The sequence below is a fragment of the Gopherus evgoodei genome, chromosome 10, assembly GCF_007399415.2.
Source record: "Gopherus evgoodei ecotype Sinaloan lineage chromosome 10, rGopEvg1_v1.p, whole genome shotgun sequence".
NCBI classification, from domain to species: Eukaryota; Metazoa; Chordata; order Testudines; family Testudinidae; genus Gopherus; species Gopherus evgoodei.
The window spans coordinates 51,825,649-51,850,924 of NC_044331.1; the positions used below are offsets into that span (position 1 = coordinate 51,825,649).

The 25,276-nt window shown below is 42.8% G+C and overlaps 1 protein-coding gene across 3 annotated transcripts; it reads right to left on the reverse strand.

The window, feature by feature from the left end:
* Positions 1 to 892: 892 nt before the first annotated feature.
* Positions 893 to 23,472, reverse strand: DNAJA3 (DnaJ heat shock protein family (Hsp40) member A3). 3 transcript variants are annotated; one of them, XM_030578113.1, is made up of 12 exons: positions 23,281 to 23,472; positions 20,733 to 20,869; positions 19,832 to 19,915; positions 18,762 to 18,962; positions 18,325 to 18,477; positions 15,940 to 16,087; positions 14,660 to 14,724; positions 13,327 to 13,455; positions 10,878 to 10,993; positions 8,156 to 8,253; positions 3,296 to 3,418; positions 893 to 2,124 (listed from the first exon to the last, which is right to left on the reverse strand). In XM_030578113.1, the coding sequence occupies exons 1-11, from the start codon at positions 23,465 to 23,467 to the stop codon at positions 3,309 to 3,311; spliced, it is 1,428 nt and encodes a 475-aa protein (XP_030433973.1). In that variant the 5' UTR covers positions 23,468 to 23,472; the 3' UTR covers positions 893 to 2,124; positions 3,296 to 3,308. The 3 variants fall into 3 exon arrangements, with proteins under 3 accessions (XP_030433973.1, XP_030433974.1, XP_030433975.1); XM_030578114.1 differs by lacking the exon at positions 3,296 to 3,418; XM_030578115.1 differs by lacking the exons at positions 893 to 2,124; positions 3,296 to 3,418 and adding an exon at positions 3,427 to 4,148.
* Positions 23,473 to 25,276: the final 1,804 nt, after the last annotated feature.

A 25,276-nucleotide genomic window follows, 5' to 3' on the forward strand; every position in this document is an offset into this window, starting at 1 on the left:
ATCACTCTGTTCAGTGTTTTGAGCTCTGCTGCCCTGCAAGCATGCACCCTCTCCCCTTTCAAAGCTACAGGAAGTATCTGACAGCTGAGTGTGCTGCTTCATTTGGGGAAAAAAGAGCAAATCATCAGAATGCTCCTGTTCTGCCCTGCACTAGGAACACAGTGGCAGTGTCGTGGGGTGGACGGGGGCAGAGTAGGGAGGGTGACTGGTGTGCTGCTTTGATATTCCTCAGCACGGATCACTCACAGAGCTACTCACGATGCCGCTCCCAGCAGCTGAGGAGGCTACGAGAGAACTTGGAGGGAATCCTCCCAAGATGCACAGCGATCAGCTCTGCCTTCCCACAACACTGCAGTGTGGGATATCTATCTACAGTGCATTGCTCACACTGTTGATGATCGTGCCCACAATGTGGACGTGATCTGTTGACAGAGGCAGCAAGTAAACTCCTTTGGCGATTTTTGTTTTGTCGACTTTTGGGTGTCAACATAAGTTTTGTTAACAAAACTTGGTAGTATAGACAAAGCCTTAGTCTGACTCAGGCTCCTAGGCTCAGCAAAGCTAAAAATGGGTCTCCATGGGACACTAAGCTGAAGCGCCTCACCGTTGAGCAGTAAATGAATGACCTGTAAAGCACTAGCACAGGCAGAACAGGGTGCTAAGAATTTTAGGCATTATTTCTACACCAGTTAGCAATAAGACAGTACGGACAGAAAATTAAGAAAGAGGGCTGAGACTTCTTTCTGAAACACTTTTCCAACCCCCTTCTCTGAGCAACAAGTACTTTCCCCCTCCCCCAGCATCTGGACTAAAAATAAAAAACCTTTCACAGCCTGCAGTCCAAAGTACTCTTCCAGGTGATCTGTAAGGAGGGGAAAGCAGCACAACACAACAGGTTTTAAATATCTTTATGATTAGATCATCTTATTTACATCAATACAGAATCACTTTACAGACAATGTAATCAGGAGGCAAGAGGTGCTTTATTTTAGCAACTTAAGAAGGGATGTACTAAGACAACTCCTGTTTAACTGGTCAATTCCTAGCACGTGGGCTTGTTGGTAGTTGTAAAGTATTCAGCTAAAAGGCAGGCTGCAGTAACCATGAAAATACCGTTCACTCGTGCTTAATTCCAGCAGTAGAGTGTAAACTAATTCATCTGTATTTTTACACCTATATAAAATGAAACAATGATTCTTAGAGGCTGAACATTTACATTTGCTTGTATCACCGCCAACATAAGAAAGCCCCCTTCTCTGGAGACTAACAGGGCTCGGTTGTAATGTAACAATTGACAGCCCCAGAGCCTTTCATAAGAGCTGGTGAGAGATCTGAACTGGTTTAGAACAGCAATGTTCTACTTCGTTTTGCTACCTGTAGTTAACCTCTGAGAGGAAGGGAACAGCTGATGCAAAATGCAGATTCTAACACTGTTGTCTGCAGGAGAGGCTAATGAGACAAGGAAAGCCATATCCATCCTCACAGCTTGTGGGGACCATATGCAATTATGCTCCTTCACTGTTACTCAATCTCAGCAGAAGTGAGATATCCCTCTTTAAGAGAATGTATTACACAAGTCTAGAGCCCAGGCCTCTTCACATCAGATTTTACTGTTCAAGACAGGATTATGGCCTTTGATAAACCAAGCCTTCTAGGAAAGGATGCACCAAGCAGATCTAGCACTGAAGAAAGCTGACCAAGTGGATGGGCTTGTCAAGACATGTGCACACTGAGTGGGAAGCCAGGTAGCTGAAAGCTCAGTATAGCAAACTGCTTCATTTTCATTTTACCATTAAAATTTCCACTACATTTGGCTCTAAATTATAATACAAGTTTTGATTCTGTAAATAGGGCCAGAAGGATCCAAATGAGCTCCCAGCACTAGGAAACCTAGAACCTTTACAGATGCCTTTGCTACCATTCACTAAGGCAATTAATTCCTCCTGATCTGGCGATTGTTGGCGCCTCTGTGGTTCATGGCGTTGTTGGCTGGCAGTGAGTTTGCTGCTAAGTGACATCCTTTCATGTCCAAGGCCCACAGCCAGAAGACAGAATGGCTCCCCATCGGATGGAGGAATGATCTACTGCTGCTTCCCACTGTCTAGTTTCCAGTAGAACGTTTCCCTGGAGTTAAAGATGGGGAGAATATTTAGCATTTAATGAACCACTCATGTCCAAGCCTAAGAATGTCACACAGCACTCAAAGGTTGTTGGCAAATTCACTAACAAGAAGTTCCCCGTTTAGCTGAAAGCACACTTCATTAGTCCCTGGGGACTGACACAGAAGGAACCTTAACTCAGTAAGAAAAAGAAGACAAACTCTGGGCCTCAGAGGCTGGGAATCCTCAGCCTGCACTGCAGGGTATCTGGAGTCCAAGTATTCTTACCACGTGCACTGCTCCATCACATTCACAAACAAGGTGTTTAAAGTGTGCTTTCTACTCAGAGTTGACTAAAAATGGCATTGGGGTCCTGTGACTATTGCACATCATGGATTTCTAGATCTAATCTGCTCAGTTTATAAGTGAAGAAATTCCTCTAGCACCAACTGCCGGCCCTGCAAACTCAGCCTGGGACTGAGAATCAAACCAGGTTCCATCCTAGCACTGCTCATCGGTTTTAAAGGTTCGACAGGCTCAACTGTGTCCCCCAGTGACATCTGTGCAATCCCCTTGCCTTCAACAGGCTTGCCAAGGTGTCACCAACAAACATGGCAAGCTGCATTCTGTTCTTCCGTGTGCATCAGCAGCAGAATGGTTTGCATAGGGTAATCAGAAATCCCGATTTTACAGGGACAGTCCCGATTTTTGGGTCTTTCTTTTATATATGTTCCTATTACCCACCCACCCACCCACGTCTCGATTTTTCACATTTGTTGTCTGGTCACCCTAGGTTTGCATCATCTAGCTGTGCTGAGCAGCAGGATTAAAAGCACTAACCTTGTTTCAGTTACAGTGAGCAGATCTTTCTCAGAATACACCCAGGAAACAGATCTGGAGACTAAAGCGGGGCTATTTTCATTTTTCAGAGTAGAGCCATGCGTTAAACAGATCTATGCTGCATATCTAGTTAGTTAGCAGCTACAATGCAATTTAACCCTACACTGCTGGGTTCTGCTATTGCTTAGAGATGAAATAAAATGACTAGGTTTTAACACTGATGGCTGGAAGGCCTGAGGCTAAGTAAATAGCAATGCAATTTCTTTGCTTCCTCTCCAATCTGCCTCCCAAGAAGAGATGCATGTTCTGCTTAATGTGAGGAAAGAACAATCAGTAAAGTACAAGAGGTTTCCTACCTCAGATGGGGTATCAGGAGCTAAACATTTTCTTAAGTTTGGTAAGGAATCCCTCCTTGTTCTCCCCCGCCTCAGCCTCAGGCCTATCCTCGCCTGCTTCAGAGCTATCCATGGCCCTGCCACCTAGACATAAACAGTAGAGCTGCTATCAGGGTACACTTCAAACTGTGCCAATCACCACACATCTTGGAACAGCATTCATAAGTCTATATAAAGTTATGGAACTATTTTAGACAATAAATTTGGGGCTTGTGAAGTGAAACACAATATGCCTGGCTTTTGCCAGTGCTCACGTGTGCAGATACTGTGTAAACATCCCTGCCCAGATCTGCTACTGCACACGACCCATCTGCTGTTCCTCCTTTGCATCTCCTGGCAGTGGTTTGAGAGAATGCAATGAGACCAGGCACTATAATTTGCATTTCTGATCAAAGTGAAAAATCTGGGCCCCAGAGGTGAAAGACAAGTGCATTAACCTAGAGTACCACTCATTCCCCTCTGCCCTCCTCCCCTATTTCCCTGCCCGCTGACATTCAAACACTCCAGATTTAAGAAGAGTTTATTATATGCCAACCAAGTTTCAAATGTGAACAGGTATTAGTTGATAAGAGGCACAAAATCATTAGCTAGTTCAGCTTTTAGTAACAATAGGCAACATGCTGTGTGTGAGCATCAGGGTGTTGCATGAACAATCCTCTCAGAGAGCAAGTAAGCCACATGCAACACAGACTATCAGAGCTCTGATCAACTCATGCTTAGCTTCTCCGTGTCACTAGTACAGCCTCCTGGGTCCAGCAATCTAAGTACATATTCTCTTTACATCGCTCTTCCTAGACTTGTGCACGTCAGCTCCCTGCATATAAGTTACAGATGGATGCAATTATTCTAGGATACAAAGTCTGTCATTGCATTTAAAACTGAACTGAAGACATGTATTAGCTGCAGCTTTCAGGTGTCCCTAATATTGATAATCTGAGTTGTTTCTGAAACTCTCAAACTCACTTGTGAAGGATACTCTTTAAAGGCACCAGAGAGTGGTGTCTCCTCTAGCTACCTATCTAGTGCATCCTTCGCCTCTGTTGTATACCCCTCTTTTTTCCACACTTTTGATAGCTGGGCCCCCCTTCAGGAAAATGAGGCAAAAACCTATCAATTTTCATGTTAATGTCTTCTGCACCCCTCATTTTGATGTAGATCCTTGTAATAAGAGCCTTCCTCTCCTTTCTCAAATGGTTCGATGAGCAGCAAAACAATTAGCAATGTTACATTTAAAGTATTGTCACTGGTATCTGAGTAAGCAGCCACCGAAATGAATGAGAGACTTCCCCTCTCAGGGCTATGCTTTCAGGATCTCAGTAATTCAGGCAGATGTTGCTGCATTGGTGTCACTCCTGTCACATTTCAAAGGTTTTCCCACAAAGAGAGCTAGAGACTTTTATATGCCCTCCCAAGAAGTTACTTCACACTGGGGGAAATACTGGAGTACCCCATGCCATGCTTATCAAAGCACACTTCCCATTAGTAACTAATCCCATGCAGAATGCCATCACCAAACAGCCCAAGTGGAGAAGGACATAACCCTGGCGGACCATACAGAGGGAATACTAGTGCAGTTGCCCTGTAGTGTGACAGACGCTACCATAAATGAAGAACAATTACCCACGTATTAGAGACGAGGCTCATTTATCTAATGGATTCCTGTGCCGTACAGTAAATAAGGGGATGGAAAGTTCAGCTAGAGGAAGTGGAGGAAAAGTCAGCTGCTGGACCTATCCTTAGGAAAGTCACCACATGCATTTGGAGGGAACCAACTCACTAGACCTGCAATCTCTCCTCCATCAGTGTGCAGATCAAGAGGAGGGACATTAATATCTTAAGCAGTGAGGATAAAAACCACGTAGTGTAGGGAACTCACTGACTTGTGTACATGTGAAGTCACTGGGCCTGTCTTTATTTTAAGATATGTTCTGTTTGCTACATTCTGAGGCACTCACAAGGGCTGTGAACATGAGGTGCCATATAAATGGACAGATTGCCACCAACAGCCAACTCTCTGCAGTACTGCTGACAAAAGAATATGATCTATGGGAAGGAAAGAGCTGTGTTTTGGTGGTCTTCTCAGTTGGAGTGATCCATCCTGCCATTTCATCAGAGGGCCTATAACAATGGAAAGCTGTATGAAATTGGGAACTTTCATTTGGCTGATGCAGAACCACATCAGGAAAAAATAGATTTGTGCCCTTTTTGATTCCTTACAAAGTATAAGGAAGACCTAAAAAGTGTTTTTGATGTTAGGAAATAAGAGATAGACCCTCTTTTTATGGCAGACCAAGAGGAGCATTACATATACCAAGGGAGGGAAACACGAACAATGGAGGTTGGAAGGAATTTTTTGTGAGACTGTTTAAAAACGGAGGGTTTCATTTCTTAATATCCGTTAACTCAAATGTCTGCCTAACAGCTAGGAAAAATGTCTTGGTAAAAGATTTCCCACCACCCACCCTTAAAATTGATGACTAAAGGCTCCTCTGCATGGAAAAGTTTTATCGGTATAAGCTAAAGTGTGAATTTAAATGATAGTTATATAACTTTATGCGGACACACATATTCTGATGTACATGGCTTTTTTTCCATTTTATCTTAAATCTCTTTCAAAGCAATGCAAGACCACCAAAAAAGGCACTCATATACCTGAATAAGTGTCCACACCAGGAGTTACACCAATATAACTGGTTTAATTATACTGCTATAATTATATCAGTATAACCGGTAAAACTTTCCCCACGTACACAAGCCTGATAAAGTTTCCACCCCAGTTCTCTGGCCCTTTGAGAACAGACTCCAGCAAAAACAAAAAAGAGACTAGTCTGGCTATTTCTGCTATTTCTATAATAAAAAATGAGTAGAAAAAACTCATGAAATCCTTTTCAGGCCTTCTTTACACATCATAAATTGGCCAACAAAGAAAGAGCACCTTTCTTTGCAGTCTACCTTTCAAGTACACTCCAGAAGTCAGTCAGACTGATGCAATGGTAGTGAAACACGACCTTGCGGTGGAATTCCCCGCAGATGTACTATACTCCACAGTATCCACTTTCTGTGAGTGAGAACACCCTTTTGGGGTAGTGTGTTTATAAACACCGCTAGGAAGGTTAGACCACAAGGTAGATAAAAATCATGATTTAAAAAATAGATTTTCTGATTTCAGTTCAGATTTATATTACTAGTTCTTTACTTCCACACCATTTTTACTCTTAAATTGCTAAAATGGGTGTTTTGTACTTGTTTCCTTAGTTTCTTAATTGTAATATTTCAGGTTTTACATTTTTTTTTCTCCTAAGAAGTCTCACTTCAAATGTTCATTCATGCTGGAAAAGGCAAGCCAAGGGCCTCATTTAACATGCTTATTGTGAGAACACCACAAACACAAACAAAATGGATAAACCAGTAACCCATGCCCTCTTTCAAAATATGGAACTTCCTCAAGTCAAGCTGAAATGCTTCACCAGCCTATCCTCTATCTGGGTTTGCTGTGAGAAATCACAGGACTGTACTCCTACGTCACTTAGGAGCTTTTGAAAATTTCACTCTTACATGCCTAACTTTTGGTTCCTATTTTTGAAAAATGTGGCCTGTGGGAATAAAAAATTGTGAACTTTTTTAATGTACTGAAAGTCTGAACAACTTTTAGTTTGCTGTTAAGATTTGAAGCAATTTTAATTTTATGCCACTAACAAAGTTTTAAATAAAAATACAACTTTGGCTGCTGATGCAGCAAACAGTTATGTACAGATTTACTTTCAGCACACGGGGAATCCCAGTGAAGTAAATATGACTATCCATGTGAGTAAAGTTATGTAGCTGCTTAAGCATTTGCAGGATCAGGCCTTAATTTTCAGTGTTTTGCACCTATTGCAGTTTTGTAAAATTTAAAATACATACCCTAATCATAATGGGATTTTTAAAAAGCCTTTATAATTTAGTTCCTTATAGATTTTAATCTAAAACTGAAATAACACAAATTTACAGGTTTAAGAAATGTTCAATCTGATTTAAATCAATGTACTTTTTTTTTTTTTTTAAGTGATACAATTAGGATTTATATCAATTATTTAAATTGTTCTGCCTTGCTAGACAAGGCACACTGGCAGCTTCTGCATTCACCAAACAGTCTCCTTTTGAAAATCTACATCTACTAAATGCAAATTAAAAAGCTGAGCTTTGCAAAGTAAAGTTTCCACTCATTTAAAGTTTTAAAAAGTGACCCAATTCAGAACTACTGGGGTAATGCAAAGTAACCAAAGCACCAAGAACATATGGGAGACACTTATCCTACACAGTCTAGACCCAATCTTGCACCTCTTAAAGGCACTGACATAACTCCCTTTTGGTTCAAGGAAAACAGGACTGGCCCCTCTATCACCACTCAAAAATGAATTAAAAGGAATTTCAAATCCACCATAGGTGTGGGGGAGTTAAATGTTACAATGGAAATGAAGGGTCACTGCAAAATTCAGTTGTATTATAGGAGCATCTGAAGATAATGGTGCTCTCTACTCATGCCACCAGTACATAACTAAATGCACAGTAAATACTAGGGAGAGAGGGGAAGACAGATGACTTCTGGCAGGAGGCTACTGCTTCCTACTTACTGTATTAAACTCTATTAACACCACACTAACAACAATTATTTTTAAAACAGAAAAAAAACTTAGCCTCAAACAAGATGAAAAAAGGCTTCTGCGTACACAACCAGCTCCAAAAGCCACCTTAGGCCTGGTCCCTCCCCTGTAACCTACAGGAGGCATTCCCTGCAGCCAGTCACCAAAGAAGCAGTAATGTACATCACACACAGCTTACCAGCAGATGTATTTGTGACTCCATTCACTGTCCCTTCCACATCCGTCTCATCCTCAGCATAGCTCATCATTAAGGCTCGCTGGCGATCTGTCAGCCTCCTGCAGGTCAGAGTATAGTGTTGTTATCTCAGTCAGTATTCACTTTAGGGATAGATACCTTTGCAGCCCAAACTCAGCTTCCTACCAAGCAGCACATAGAAGAGGTGCTACTGATAATGCAAAGCTAATATAACTGAGATGCCTTCAAAATCCCAATGACCCTTTTAAAATAAGCACCTGAGAAAGGAATACACCTTGCTAATGGAAACCTCTAGGAGAACAGGGAAGATTCTAGTCACTGCATTTCATCTGATTGCAGAAGAGGAAGTCAAACATTTTAAAGGGTTGAAACTAAGGGCTGGTCTACACGGGGGGGGGAAGGGAATCGATCTAAGATATGCAACTTCAGCTATGTGAATAACATAGCTGAAGTCGAAGCATCTTAGATCGATTTACCTCGGGTCCTCACGGCACGAGATCAATGACCGCAGCTCCCCCGTTGACTCCGCTATTGCTGCTCGCTCTGGTAGAGTTCCGGAGTCGACAGGGAGTGCATTCGTAGATCGATTTATCACGACTAGATGAGACACAATAAATCGATCCCCGATAGATCGATTACTACCCGCCGATCCAGTGGGTAGTGAAGATGTACCTTAAGACACCTCAAACTGGAAGCTACATCTGAATGTCAAGTAGGCAGAAGAGCACTCAAGAAAGGGAGTTCCCACTTGAGTGCATGATACAAACACAGGAGACTTTTCAAGCTTTAAAGTTTACCTTGCAACAAGGTTATGAGGATGGCTTAGAGGGTTAGGCAGCCAGTCCTAAGGCTCCTTAGAACAGATTTCAAAAGATCAGGAGGGTAACCGCATCCTTCTGAGGCAGTAATACTCAGACTCAGTGATTCAGGAGCCAAATTAGCAATCAACATTACCCCAAAGAGCCACAGTACTATGAATTAATTGTTTCATTTACTCTAGTACTCTATACTCATATTTAAACAGTAGGACAGTGTAATATTTAGTTTATAGTGTATATTATTCTCACAACAAATAAGTTAATAAGTTATCAACTTGCACTAAGTTAATTGGTTTATAACATAGTAAAAGCATCCTGACTGGTTAATAACTGATTGGTTAGTAATTAAATCTCACTGTGTTTTAATATCACGTGCTGCAAAGAGCCGCAGGAGACATATTAAAGAGTCACTTGTGGCTTCTGAGCCTCAGTCTGAGTATCACTGTTCTAAGGTATACATACTCTGGGTTCCATAGAGTTGCTCTCAGTAAACACGAGACCTATGCAGCCTCAAGAATAGTCAGATAATTGCAGATTTATTTTTAATTGCCAGAGTTACCTTTCAGGGGTTTGGTTTGGTTTTTAAACTAGGTCTCTAATCCTTCTGGCTACAATAACCTTCAACACTTGATAGGAGTATAAAACCAATGCTTTGGTGTCTGAATTTGCAAGAAGCCTGAAACAACTCCAAGAGTTGTCAACTGTGTTATTCATGTAAATGGGAGTGTTAATACACATGTGGTAAGTCTAATGATAGTTTACATTACAAATATTAACTTTTGCTGCTGAACATTCTAGCCGGATCAAGCAAGAGCAGCCATCCTTCATTACTGGAAGTACAGCAATGACCGATCTTAGGGAGGGGTAGAATGGCGTGGAGAGCTGTTACTAACAAAGGCTACTGGGAATAAGAAAATCCAACTTCCTTCTCCTCTAACGTAAAGTCATCTTAAATCCTGTCCCAAATGGTGAAAGAAACAGGAAATGCATCCCCTGCATCAAAAACCTCAATTGCCACGTAGATTTCAAAACCTAAAGCCACATATGCCACATATCCCTGACTACCAAAAGCCCTCCATATAAGTCATCCTTAGCTGGCTGTGGAAAACCTCCAGCTTTACAGAGTACCTATATGGTGCCACTACAAAAATCAGTGGCACACTGAGAATTTTGGGGCAAACAGAACAAAGGATTCTGAGATTAGGGTCTATGCCACATAAATCCAGGGATCCTGCTGCATTGTTTGGATCTAAGGCTATGTCTATGTTAGGAGTGCTGTTTGTGCGTAGGAATAGCAGTATACTACATTGACAAAGCACTCCTTGCATGGACACAGGTATAATGGTAAAGCTGTGCCTTGTACCGACACAGTAAAACCACCCCCATGAGTGAAATCAGCTACACTTGTGAAAGTGCAGTTTGGCTGGCACAGTTGTATCCACAGTGGCATAGATCACATAGTCCAGGATAACACCTCTTCACACCCGTGATGGATACAGCTATGCTGGCAGAAGTCTGTAGTGTGGATGTAGCCTACTATGCCATACGGTGCCTTGCATATTGATCAATATATTTGGAGTGGCAAAGTTTTTTTGGTTGAGATGTTTATATCTGCTCAGAGCAACCAGGATGTCAGAGTGAAGATCTCATAGCATGGTAATTTAAGCTATAAACTAATCAGTGCAGTTTTTTGGTTAAAAGGAAAAACGTACAGTTCAACAAAAGATACAGTAAAATAAAAGTTGGTTTGTTCACTAAATTATCCAGGGCTCAAATCATACATCGATAAAGCAGTGAAGATCTTTTATTCCCGAGAGCACATTCTGCACAGCAAATTTGCAGATTTCTACAAGACAGCTCCAAATCTTAGTAGACCTTCCACTTACTTAGGAACCCTGATCTTTATATGAATGTAGTGGTCTCCATAACCGTAACTGTTAACCCTGGAAATGCCTTTACCACTCATTCGAATCCTCTGGTCTGCTTGAATACCAGGCGGTATCTGTGAATAAAAAGACCCATATTTTATTATTGCTCTGCAGTACCAAGGTGTCAGCATGGAAACCTATAAATAGAGGCCTACTTAAATCACAGAGACATCACACCTTTTTCACAGGTTGGTCACGGCATAAATAGCAGATTTCACAGATGCGTTCATACCATATCACTCTTAGTTCTGTGCTGCTGCTGGCAGCAGTGCTGCCTTCAGAGCCGGCCAGCAGCCGCCACTCTCCTGACGCCCAGCTCCGAAGGCAGCATTGGCACCAGCAGCAGCATAGAAATAAGGGTGGCATGGTATCGTATTGCCACTCTTACTTCTGCAGTAATGTTGGTGGTGGCATTGCCTTCAAAGCTGGGCCTGCAACCAGCAGCTGTTGCTCTTTAGCCGCCCAGCTCTGAAGGCAGGGCAGAAGTAAGGGCGGCAATACTGCAACCCCCCAACAATAGGCCTGAGAACCACTTTTGGGCTGGGACTCCCAGTTTGAGAAACGCTGTATACTTTTGTATACGTATTCTGGGTTCCATAGAGTTGCTCTCAGTAAACACGAGACCTATGCAGCCTCAAGAATAGACTCCCAGTTTGAGAAACGCTGTATACTTTTGTATATTTTATCCTATGATATAGGGTAAAAATACACAAAAGACCAGATTTCATGGTCTGTGATGAGTTTTTCAGGGTTATGAACTTGGTAGGGCCCTACCTAAAAATTAATCAAGCTATTCCTCCTGCAGACTATGAAGTAAGGGAGGAGGGATTTATTTCTATATTTAGATAACTAGGTAGTGCTCAGATATTACTCAATAGTAATGAAAAAGCATTCAACACTGGGAATTAAAGAGAACTACCTACTAAGGACAGGTGTAATTAAGCACAGATCTACACTAGAAGTGCCTTGCTGGTACAGCTATATCACTATACCATACAGCAAGGGTAGTCAATAAGTGGACCGCAGGACAAATCCAGACCACTAGATGCTTTTGAACAGGCCACAAAATCTTTGTATTTACTTATTTTATTTTTACCCTCTCATTCCCTCACAATGTAATCTTCAGTACATTGTACTGTGAATTAATGATTGACTTGTTCTCCTGCATATTTATATCTGCCTCTGGAAATTTCCACTACATGCATCTGACAAAGTGGGTATTCACCCATGAAAGCTTTTGCTCCAATATGTCTGTTAGTCTATAAGGTGCCACAGGACTTTGTCGCTTTTTACAGATCCTGACTAACACAGCTACCCCTCTGATACTTGGTTCTCCTTAATTCCTTACTTGCTTAATCTGAGCTATCATCTTTTTTGGAGATTATTTTCAGGTTATACGGTGGTTCAATTTTATTTTTCATTTAATACTTATATTTTTAGTGCAATCAGGCACATTACTAATGCACAGCATTGTATTTGTTTATTGAACAGGGAACCTGCGGCATGAAAAGTGTTTCTTTGGAGTCTGGACCTTGACTATACCCTAACCAAGGAATTTGGACCTTGACCTACACAGGCATCACACTCCTAGATGCAGCTTACACAGGAAAACGCTCAATTTTGCCAATGTACCTGGGTCTCTAGTAGGAGCTTTTACTGGCACAGCTATGTCTAGATATCACGCACCCTCGCTCACACAGCTTTGCCAGCAAAAGCTTGAAGTGTACATCCTGCCTAAACCTAATATATTACTTATCACTGAGCTCTGCCACAGTGTGGTCTAGTCCTTATAACAGAAGACAGTCAAGACTCTTAGGTTTTATTGCCAGCCCAGCTATTGGTTCATTGTGACATCATGGGGTAATCAACCTCTGGACCTCGCTTTTCCAATGCATAGAACAGTTAATACTTAATTGCCACAGCCCCAGTGTGAAGAACATGACCTCCTTGAATAAAGGGCTATGTAAATACAAAATCTAACAAGCTGGTAGGCTAACTGAGCAGAAACAAGACATAGAAACAGGCAGGAGAGACACACACACACACAAGACCTGGTTTGCAACATTAGTCCAAAGGAGTGTCAAGGACTCTCCCAGCTTGGGGACCATGCCAGCATTCCATGCCAGATAGCCTGACCTTCCCAATGATCTGTCTCTCTTCAGCAGCTCTGCATAACCACTCAAACGGCTATGAGAGGCAGAAGAAAGAGAAGTGGGAGTTATCCCTTGCATACATGGGGCAAAGCAGAACACCTGCAATATGGCAGTCAGTACTCAAGAGGCCTAGGACTAGGACAGCAAGGTCTTGGTACTTTTAACCTTTCACTCTTCTTGAAACACAAAGAATGCATGCTTATTGTTCCAAGCTAAGGTATCTCCTAGCTCCTGCACCCACTGTTACCACATACCGTGATATTGATGGTCTCATATAGACCCTGAGCTCTGGCTGTACCTCCGAGAACTGCCTGTGCTATAGAGATAAAGAGGTCTGAGTGTACATCTGCTCCATCTCTTCTGAACACGGGGCTTTTCTGAACCTAAAACCAAATAGTTCAAGAGTAATCAGCACAGGTCATGTCAGTACAGTATAAGCATTATTCCATGATAAATAACAGGTTAAGTTGTTTTAAGCTGATATTGACAATTTTATGAAAAGTCTTACCCTTATCCCCTAAAAATTACATAGCAGAAAATCCGAAATTGAAGTTATTCTTCGAAACTAACCACAAATATACCTCAGGCACTAAATATTAATAGCTAGAGCAGGTCTCTACTCTGAAGAAGGATACTAAAAATGGCATTAAGAGATTTCATGTTTCCTGTTTCAATGAATTCCACCCAATTTTTCAGTTTACAAGAAAAAAATTAACTGCTAGGGCTGCATACTCAGCCTGAGATCTGAGAATCACACTGTGCTCTTCACTGCTTGTAAATCACCACCAGTAAAGAGTCTCTGGACAGTAGAAAAGAGATTGTACTATCCAGTTCATAGGACAATGAAATGGCAGAGGGGAAGGAAGCACTCTCAGTATTTCATAGTACCCCTCTGGCAGTTTTGATGACTGCATTTCACAGGCTCTGGAGAGGTTATTAAATCCTTCTGGAGGGGAATATAAGCAAAAATGGAGGAAGAGATCAGTGTTAATGAAGAGGCCCTCAATTAAATGGTCGGAAGAGAATGAAATCCTTTCAAACACTAGGGTCTTTAATTTTATTCCTGATAGAGAGATGATACAGACGATACACATGGGTACAGGACTGTATCTGCAAAGAACATGTAAATCGGCAGTGAACTCACATTTTTAAAGAGAGCATTTTAACTTCTAAATTCAGCACCTCATAAATGCATTCCTGCAATCTCTTTAGGAATCCAGAACATCTGTGTCAATGACAGCTGATACTATACTAGTACATCACTTCCAGGAATTCCAATTACCAGAGAGAGTTCGTAAGTTTCCCTGACAGCCTGTATGCTACAGACTGTATCCTAGGGCCAACCTCCCTATATGTAGCAGTGCATTTTTGTTCTATGAATAGGCTAAATATTTTACCACTTGCTATGGGGCAGGTGTTTCGCAATCTCAGAAAACTGGAAGGGCTAACATCACTTCAGCTAGGCGAGATGACCCTTCAGCCCAATTTCCACCTTTACACTGAAAGGAGATAGGCTACCGACACACTATCCCTTCTTTGCAGAAGACAAGCCAATGTAAGCAGCGTACAGTCAGGTGTCCCACATACCCTGAACGTAATGAAAATTTCTCTCTTTCCTACAGGCATCCGAACAGTCTGTCCATCCTCCACACCTGCAATCAGAACAAGGACATGAATATTATACTGTTTGTCTGATATTACACTCTACACCTTATGTGCCAAAGCACCTACAGCCTTCCTAGTCCAACCCAATGCCTGAACACCTACAACTACCTCAACTGGATGTCATCACAGCAGTATTTCCTTCATCCAGGAAGAAACATCCATGGATTTACTGGCAGAAACTATAGTGGTGGCAGCAGTGTAACTCATGTTCTCCAGAGGCATCTCAGATGACCACAGCACCCAGTGTTTGAAAAGCGGGGTGTCACCAGGTGTTCGTATCCTACGATGCACACTCATTCTAGTGCCAAGCACAACTGCAGCACTGGACAGGTCATTAATTCAATTCAAGCTGAATTCAATTATATTATTCCCTTCAAGTGAATTCAGTGCTGGTGAAAGTAAACAATTGAGAGACACTGGAGACTGACATACTATGTTTCTCTGGAAAGACGGAGACAATGCAAGCTGTTACCCAATCGGACCATTTCTAGGAAGGTGGGGAGTTTTTCAACACTCATTCAATATTCTTTATTGAGTTGACAATTGGGATGGTGCATTTGTGATCTAAGGTAAGATTTTCAAAAGCACCTACATGTATGTCAGTGAAATTCAGAGAGACAAGGAGGGTGAGGTAGTATCTTTTATTGGACTAATTTCTGTAGTCTCTCTTCGCAAGCTTTTGAGCTTACAGAGTGCTTTTCTTCAGCTCTGTGTAAGCTCGAAAGCTTGTCTCTCACCAACAGAAGTTGGTCCAACAAACACTATCTCACCCTTCTTGTCTCTCTAATATCCTGGGACCAACATGGCTACAACAACACTGCATGTACTGAAACTTATGGCAATAAAGTGTTTTTGAAAATTTTACCCTTAGACATCTTTCTACTGGGAAATAGGGTTAAGACCCAGAAATTCTTTGCACAAAGGCCAAACAGCCATGAGATGGTAATTGTTTTCAGCTACCACCATCCTGAAGCCATCACTCAGAGATGAAAAGGTCTGTATTTTATAACTAATCCTTTCAGCCATCTAGTCATCAGTGCTCTTTATTCTTAAAACAGATTTGATACAGCCAAGTTTCTCCATACTGCTGTGTCTGAGCTTTGACTCCATAGAGCTAGCCATTCTCTAGAGGCAAGATACATGATCAGCTGAGTTTCACATGAGAAGAGATACACAGCCAGCATGTAAATACAGAAATTGACCTGCTGGTACAGGGACCATCACATTCTTCTTCTGTTTGGTTTGCCCTGAGCCGCGACACAACATGCACGGTGTTGTCATAACAGAACCACGGCCTCCACATCGCCGGCATGTAGAACGCATCACAAAAGGGCCTGTGTTTATTGTCTCCTAGCAAAAGAAGAAAGAGGGGGGATTAGAGGAATCCTTTGATAGTGTACAAGTATTACTAATTTTGGTAAAACATCCCCAATGACAAATCCAATCCCTGTTAAGTCAATGGCCCAACACATGCACAGCATGACCTGCTCCAAGGAAATGTATTCTACCTTACTGTGGGATATGGGTAACAGTGGTGGGTCAAAACATGGTCTGAGGAGTTAGATTAGGTGCCTCAACCAGGTCTAACCTACCAAGAAATGTCAGTCTCCTTCTGTTTCCAGATTGCTGAAGGAGCTCATGCTGTCACTACCAGCATCTGGGTGTTAGAGAAAGTGGGTGAACGAAGGAAGCCTCGAGAAAAGATTGGGAAAGAGAAGCCCTTCCTATCTGAAGGTCTGATTCTCCACTGCTTCGCACCTTCTGGAGTAATGTACACCTGTGAAAAGTGAGTGCAAAACTCTCCCTTCTGAACTGGTACCCTTTCAGGCCCACAACACACAGGCATAAAATCACTACCCAAGATGCAAGGCAATGGAGAAGTATACCCCAAATCTCTTATTCAGTGAAAGAAACCACCACTCTTAAACTTAAAGTGGATAGAGATCTCTGGTCAATCAGAAGCTTTGTGATAACAGAAGTCCTAAATTAACTGTGACCTCTTTCCTATATCATTCACGTACAACCTCAAAAACCTATTAAAAGGTGCAGTTTAGGATACAAAGCAGAGTTATGTGGAAAGGTTGCATTTTATTTCACTAGTATACTTTGACTGCAAGAGCCTGGAGAGTTTTCACTTCAAGAATTCAGCTGCAATTCCGTAACAGGAGCTAGGAAGACCATATGCATCTCAACCACCTAATTCCAATCCAAGACACACAATATGTATCTCCACACAGCCTTAAAAATCTGTTTCACAAATGAGCCCAAATCTCTGTAATTCTCCTACCAAATCTCACCCTTGTAATGAGAAAGCAGAGGATGCCAATCTGCAATAAAGCCCTAAATATGATTTTATCATGGAGAGAGTAACACTGAACACATAAATGTGGCAGACTATGCGGAGGAACAGTGCCTCAAAATGTAAGGGAAACATTTGAACCCAGCTTGTTGTAAACTACAGAAACGATTCAGCATAAAAAAAAACTAGAACCAACAAGGTCTCTCAAAAGATGGGGGCGGGGGGGAAGGAGAGGATAGATCAGTGGTTCGAGCATTGGCCTGCTAAACCCAGGGTTGTGAGTTCAGTCCTTGAGGGGGCCACCTAGGGATCTGGGGAAAAATCAGTACTTGGTCCTGCTAGTGAAGGCAAGGGACTGGACTCAATGACCTGTCAGGGTCCCTTCCAGTTCTATGAGATAGGTGTATATATAACAACATAAGATAACATTCAAAAACCAAGAACAAAAAACTGCCCCCAGGTTGGGAATCAATTCAGTTTTATGACCCCTCAATGTGAAACTCTGCCTTTCCAAAGGGATGGTTCCCCCACCTCCCCTCCCAATTTCCCAGTCAATTAATAATATTCCCTCCCCTGAACATTTTGCAAGACGAGGGGGGAAAACTGAGCTGGACTTAACACCTTTTTCACTAGTGACTAGATAGCATCTTGCACCCTGTCACATGGAGATAAAAGCAATAATTGGTTAAGAATAAAATTCAGTTGACTGAGTATATTTAATCCTCATCACAGTTTCTTCAGTTTTTTCTTTGGAGGTCACCATTAATAAATAAAGCAATGAGTGAGTTTCTTAGAGTACCAGCAGAACACGGGGTGGCTTCTGCGCATAGAGACCAAAAGTTGTTCACATTTGTTACTGGTCACTGTGAAAAAGTAGTTCTTAGGTCTCAGTCATAAGGACAAATATCCACATCAGACTTTCTACTTGGTCCAGTTGTTTCAAATCTTAGAAAAAGTCCTGGAGACTGAACTACCCTATCAACCCTATAGGTGATCCCTCAAGGATTGAAGCACACAGAGAAACAGCATGGGCAGTGTCAGTGCAAGCCTTTCCCAAGTGGCCTCTGTTCTGTGGATCTGCTTCTGGCTCTCGAAGGCTGGTGAGCTGGCCCTGTCTAGCAGCACACTTTTAGATAAACAGAAACTGAAATCAAAGCCTACATTTAATCATCTCCTTATTTACTGATGATTTAAGGCATTTTTGAGTAAGGAAAAAACTAACCTGTCCTGAAAGAAGAATATCAAAGGACATTAGAAAATCAGGGTTACACTCTAAAACAGCACTTACCATGCCAGTGCCATTGCAGTAGTGACAGTGCTGCACTTTAGTGCCAGGCTCATGCCCCTTGCCATCACACCGCTGACAAGAGTCATTGATATTCACAACAATCTCCTTGTTAACACCTTTTGCCGCTTGATTGAATGTCAACTCCATGATGTACTAGATAAGAGAAAGGAATGGAATCCCAGCTGAAATCTATATGCTGATAGACTGACACTAAACTGAAATCGCTGTAAATAAAAGCCTCAGTGGTCTCCACTCAGACTGTGATTGGAACACCATTTAAAATGTTAACAGACACAGTACTGGAGAAGGAGGGGGCCCACCTGACTCATTAACCATCTATACTCAGACATTCTCAGATTTCAGTTTAGGACATCTTCATTATATATACCCAGAGACTAAGGTCTTTGCAACACAATGTATACATGTATTATCCTTACCTCCTGTGGCTGATCAAAGACACCCTGAAAATCTCCAAAAGGGGATCCTGAAAACTCCCCAAAGATTTTCCTGAAAAGTTCCTCTGGGTCAATGGTGGGACCACCACCCCAATACTGACGTCCAGCACCCGCTGACCCGGCGTCAAAGCCAGCTGTACCATAAGTATCATATTGTTTTCTCTTCACTTCATCACTTAACACCTACGGGGGAGAAAAGCACAGTACCATCAGGACTCTCTCACAGTACAGAACTGTAGCAGCATGGCTGTCACTAGATAAGAGTATTCAGACATCTCATTCTAAGGTAAATCAAAGTTTACATCCACCACCAGCAAAATACTGGAAACTACTACAGAATCCCAACTTCAATTCCTTTGTATTAGGACAACTAGACACCTTCAATAACGCCAAAAGGTGAAATGAACACCATGGAAGAAAAGCACTCTGTTTCTCTCATGCATATTGGATGGCACAGTTAAGCTCATAAGCTTGTGATGCTTCCAGATAAGTGCATTAGTTATAGGCAAAGAGACCAGGAACTCTGCGTTTTTATACTATTTGAAGGTAAGCAAAAGTGACTTTCAATTATCTCTTACCTTGTAGTGTGAAAAACTAGTGGGATGGGAGCTAGCAAATTAAATAAGCCTGACAGTCAAGATGAGTAAAGTTGGGGGGAGGGAGCAGGATTCTACTAATCCCCCATCCTCAAAAGGCCAATTACGATGCCACTTATGTCGTCTTTCTATTGACTAACAGGTCCACTCCAGTACTCAGCTTTTCAACCAGCTCATTTTGTATTGAGGAACAGCGCAATGGCCTGTGAGTGGCCCAAAAAAATGCCTAAAATAAATCAGTCAGGTATTCTGGCTAGTTCATTTACTGAAGAATATCCAAATCGTTTTTGGCACATACATACTCACGTCTAGCAAACAATTCTTTGTTACCAATGAAGTAATAGCAGCTCTTTTACAGAAATGCTGAGATGAGGTGAGGTATAATTTTTTTAGGCTCTAGTTCTGTTGTTCCCTTCCTACCACAGTGGGTAACCGAGTACACATCAGTCACATTACCTCATAGGCTTCTGCCAGCTGAGAGAACTTCTCCTTAGCTTTAGGGTCATCCTTATTTGTGTCAGGATGGTATTTCTTGGCAAGCTAAAGAATGATTAGAAACAGGAGGGAAATAAGTCCACTGTTAGCACTCCTACTTAGTATACCTTCCATGTCAGGAAAAAGAAATTTAGCCAGACCCTAGCATTCAACATTTACATTCTGAGGAGATCAAAAGCATTTCCTAAGTAGTTCTCTCTACATATCATTCCCATATAAGAGACATAAAAAAGAGTTTCCTGTTATATTGGTATTAAAGCCTCTCCAAATGGTACTGCAAAGCTTTTCCATATAAGTATAGGCTTGGACTGATGAGCTATCTCGTACATACACGTGAGAACACCCCTTTTCTCCAAGAAGGTCCTGGACATATGCGATAATGTCAGATCAATGGCAGTTATGAGCTTACTGTACTAACACTGAAAATTTGTTTCCAGAAGCTTTCTAATAGGTGGGGGGAAGCCATGTTTATTTATTTTAACAGTCCATCAAGAAAGGACTCTTCCCTCCCGCCAAACAGCCAAAAAAATTTACACAGTGTTTCACAAATGTCTAAGAGAGTTTTACAGCTTTTTGCCCTCCTCTGAAACAATGGGCATTGGCCACTGCCTAAGACAGCACAGGACTAGATAGACCATTCTTCTGAATCTACTCCACCACATTTATGTTCCTTTGACAAGCTCTGCCCCCTCTCTGCCATGTTGTCTTTAGCATAAGAGTTCCTTTTGGAATTTTGATTCACATGCATTACAGATCAGAATAAGATAAATGGGTCATAATTCTCCCCAACACCACCATCATCACAATGGTGAGCTTGAATTCCAAGAGGCACCATTTCTTTGTTTTTCTTAGGTATACATGCCTGGTAATAGGCTTTCTTGATCTCCTTCTGGGTGGCATTTCGAGGCACTCCCAAAATCTGGTAGTAATCTTCTTTGGCGTGAAAAGCAGAACTGGTATGAAACGAGGCAGCAGATATTAAAGGAGAGCATTTAGTTCCTAAGAAAAATCAGAAAAAAAAAGAGTCAGGAAGAATTGTAAAGAAACACAACTCCCTCTGATGTTCCCAAGACCGTTTCCCATTGATCACGGTCTACTATTCTGTATTAAGAATCAAGCCAGCTGTGTCATGGAATTGCACAGGCTACATATGGCCACCTTAGCTGTAAGAGGCAAATAAGGTGCAGATTTATTAAAAATCATTTCATTACTTTGATTTTGACCTTCAATATTACTAAACTGCATTAACGAATGTGCTGTAAAAGATGTTACTGAACCGATGAAGATCCTAAGACATACTGAAATTTAGACTAAGGGCTTGTCTTCATGTACAGTGGTGCAACTGCACCGCTGTAGCGCTTTAGTGAAGACACTACTACATTGACAGGAAAGCTTGTCTCATTGGCATAGTTAATCCACTTTACGACAGGTGGTAGCTATGTCGACGGAAGCAGCTCTCCTGTCAACACAGTGCTGACTACACAGAGGGTTAGGTCAGTATAACTATGTCACTTAGGAGTATGGATTTTTCAAACCTCTGAGTAACAGCAGTTATACTGCTACAGGTCTGTAGTATAGAGCTGGCCTAAGTCTTTAGAATAATAATGGGTGATAGCAACAGCTAGTCAGCCAATAGCAACAGCTTTAATTGTCACATGGATGTTTCTGCAATTCCAAACAGGAGGAAAGGTTGTGTGTGACTGTAAATGGAAGGGTAGCCCAAGAGATATTTAATACATGGTGCACCCTAGAAAAAAATTGAGAACCTGCGTCATTCTACTAAGCCTAACAGCAGGGTATCTAGACACCAACTATGAAAAGTGCCTTAGCGTTGCCCAAGTAACCATCAACTTCTCTGCTGCTCCTTCCTTGAAAGAGTCTTAATTCCATTAATCTTCATAAAAACAACAACAAGGAGTCCGGTAGCACCTTAAAGACTAACAGATTTATTTGGGCATAAGCTTTCAGATGCATCTGAAAAAGTGAGTTTTTTTGCCCACGAAAGCTTATGCCCAAATAAATCTGTTAGTCTTTAAGGTGCCACCCGACTCCTTGTTGTTTTTGTGGATATAGACTAACACAGCTACCCCCTGATACTATTAATCTTCCTAGGATATCTAAGGGAAGGAAGTAAACTCCCTGGACATTTGTGTCTGCTTCTATTGAGAGAAAATCTCTGCAAACAGACATGTTGTGCAGTGTGTTTTAAAATAAGCAAGATATAAACTCAACCTGCTCTCTCGTGAAACAATTCCACTGGCAGGATTCCTCTACCTGACTTCTGAGAGCTCAAAACTGGACTATGCCAACTGCATCATCTGCATTGTATACTTTAAAGGCTGTTGAGAAAGATGCTCCCAAAAACATACTGAAGGTCACAGAGGGATCTGAGGACAACCAAGACCTTAAAAATTATCTGGGACTGAATGGGAACTGGTGCAGAGCATGACTGCAATTGGTTCTCACGTATCTATTCCACTCAGGATATGGGCAACTGAACTGCAACCTTCTGAGATCCCACAGTAGAACAGGTTACAGTAGTGCACTCCAGAGGCATGTATCACCACTAGAAGATCGTCGAACGGGACAAGCACAATCTTCTTACCAGTTGGAAACAGAGAAACATTTCTGGTCACTATGGCAATTTGGTTATCTAGACCGATCATGCAGAGTATGACAACAGGCTATGGGCCTGCAGTGAGATACTGCTCTCCTTTGAGAATTATTTTATCCTCAAGCTAAGAGAGTTTCCTTCCAAATGCTTAGAGAAGTGTTGTTAGACAAGCTGGAAGCAGAGCTCTCCCTTCCTGTGGCTAGACCAGGCCTATGGAATTTATACCACTAGAAGATGCAGTGAACTGCCAGACTTGGGATGAAGGTGAAAGCTGAATGCTCAGCACAATGGGCAGCTTTCCTCTCACTACAGAGGGAACTGAATCTGCTTCCCTTGTTGGAAACCTAATAACTCCACCTTTACACTCCACAGAATACAGCCCAAGGGCCAGGGTGATGGGCACCCCAGAGCCCATATGTAAGGAATAGAAGGGCCACAGCTCTTTCAAGGAGAGCAGCATGACAGGGCCCTGTCGCAGGGCTGGCTATCCGAGCTCCCTCCCAGGGCCATGGCCATCAAGTACCCCCACCCCATCCCGGCATACAGACAAGGGAACCTCCTTTCTTCCAACACCTCCCACCTGTCCCCAGCATCGCTGGCCCACCAAAACCCGGCTCTGTGAGACACCCCCCAGGGCCGGGACCTTTCACTCCTCTCCCCTCCAATCAACCCCAACCCCCAGGCACAGCCCCCCCCGCCACTGCGGGTTCCCCGACCCCTCACCCTCGCCCCTCTCACTTCCCCCCCCCCCCCAAGGCACAGGGTTCCCAACTCACCGCCCCCCCACCCCGCTCACCCGCGGGGCTGACCCCGGCGTTCAATGTCAGGAGGCGGCTCCCTGACCCGGAGCGGGGCGGGAAGGCGGCGGGGGCCGCGCTCAGCCGCCGGCCCAGCCACACCACCAACAGCCGCGTGTCCCCGCCGAGGCCCCGGCTCCTCCCGGCCACCACACTCAGCCAGCGTGAGGAGCACCTGGCCGCCATCTTGGGACGCCGAGGCACAGAGCGGCTGCGCGGCCCGGCCGGCCAAAGGACGCCCAGTGCGCAGGCGTATGCCCGAGCCGAGCGGGAGCTTTGCGCATGCGCTGTAGCTCCCTGGCCCCCGAGACATATTTTATTGCGCATGCTTTAGCCGTGGCTCGGTGGTGCTGTGCGGAGTCAGCTGGCAGAGCCCAGCTGGGCTCCCTAGGCGGGTGTTCGGGGCAATCTGCATCCGGCAGGGTTCGTCTCCGCTGCACTGGGGGGCCAGCTGCTCAGCCGTGACACATGGCTGGGGAGCGCTGCCTTGGGTCTAAGATACCAGCTGGCTGTAGATCTGTAACTTCCATGTGGGGCTACCCTGGCGCCCGGAGACTGACACATCAAATGAGTCCTCCCCTGCTGGGTATCCCTGGTTGTTCTCCCCTATGCAGCGCTGTGTAACCCCCACTGAAGGTGTTTCCTAATGAACCAGATTGTACTGTGCTGATCAGCTCTCAAATGTCACTTGGACAAGGCTGAGATCTTGTCTACACTACCACTTACTTCAGTATAGCCTGCATCACTCAGAGGTGTGAATAATCCACACCCCTGAGCGACGTAAATTACACTAATTTAAGTGTCTGTGTGGACAGCAGGTCGGTGGGAGAGTTTTTCTCACTAAAACATAGCTACTACGGCTGCTCATGGAGGTGGAGTTACTATGCTGAGACAGCTCTCTCCTGTGAGCACAAAAGTGTCTTCATCAGACATGCTACAGCAGTGCCACTGTAGCAGTTCTGGTGTAGACTAGCCCTGAGTATTCCCATTACTGAAGTATAAAGCTTAGTAAAAATAAAGATTAGAGCAGTGGTTTCCATTTTTTTTTCATTTGGGGACCCCTAAAAAATTTCAGATTGAGGTACAGACCCCTTTGGAATCATAGCCTGCAGCCCTCCAGTAGTCTGTAGTGCAAATCGTAGGTTGAAAACCATGAGATTAGACATTGATATTAATTGAAAGCAGCATGTGCATTTATGTGCCTGGGGAAGGAATTTCTGGGGTTATGAACATGTTTCCCTACAAATGGTTTCATGAGAAGCAGCATATTTTGTCCTTTTTCTGAAGCAGCAATTATGCTAAATATGGTTCTTAAAACAGGGCTCTTCTTGTCACCTGCTCATATATAAAATTGTAATTTGCAATTAAACCATTAGTCCACTACTTGCAACTTTTAGTCACTAAAAATTACAATTTTATGTGTGAGCCACAAAGTGTCTATTAACCTGCTATGTAATTTGTTCAGATAAATATTTCACAGGCATACCAACTGAAGGAAATATTTCCAGTGAAACCAAAAATGTACATATATTATTGCAGAGTTCATCTGATGTTTTGGATGCATGTCAAACCATGGATATAGGCCAATTAAAAACTGGATTTATGACCCACTGTTCTTTACTAATGGACAACAGCATGGCCTAGCCCTAGAGTTTATAGCAAAGTATTAGGAGTTGGCTCATGATTCATGGATTCTGTTCCTAGCTTTGCTACTGACTCAGTATGTGGCTTTCAGCAAGTCAATTTTAGCCAGGTTTTCAAAAGTGGCCCCTAATTTTCATTTTTCCAATTAATTTTTGGGTACCTAGCTTTAAACATCAAGGGCAGATTTTCATGTGTACTGAGCATCAGTAGCTCCCATTCACTTAAGGTGGATTTATGGGTACTCAGCACCTCCTGAGATTCAGACCATAAGCATCTCACGCTCCACATCCAAAAATAGAGGCCTGCCTCTCTTGAAAATGTTAGCCTTAATTTTTCTGCCTCAGTTTACCA

What these genes read in the sequence shown, in the direction of transcription:
- DNAJA3 (XM_030578113.1), bottom strand. Translation starts at nt 23,467, where the DNA reads ATGGCGGCCAGGTGCTCCTCACGCTGGCTGAGTGTGGTGGCCGGGAGG. An exon ending in TCTTTGATCAGCCACAGGAG is followed by an intron (nt 18,478 to 18,761) that starts GTAAGGATAATA and finishes TCTCTTATCTAG; the next exon opens with TACATCATGGAGTTGACATT. An exon ending in AGTCACAAATACATCTGCTG is followed by an intron (nt 3,419 to 8,155) that starts GTAAGCTGTGTG and finishes GTTTATGTCTAG; the next exon opens with GTGGCAGGGCCATGGATAGC.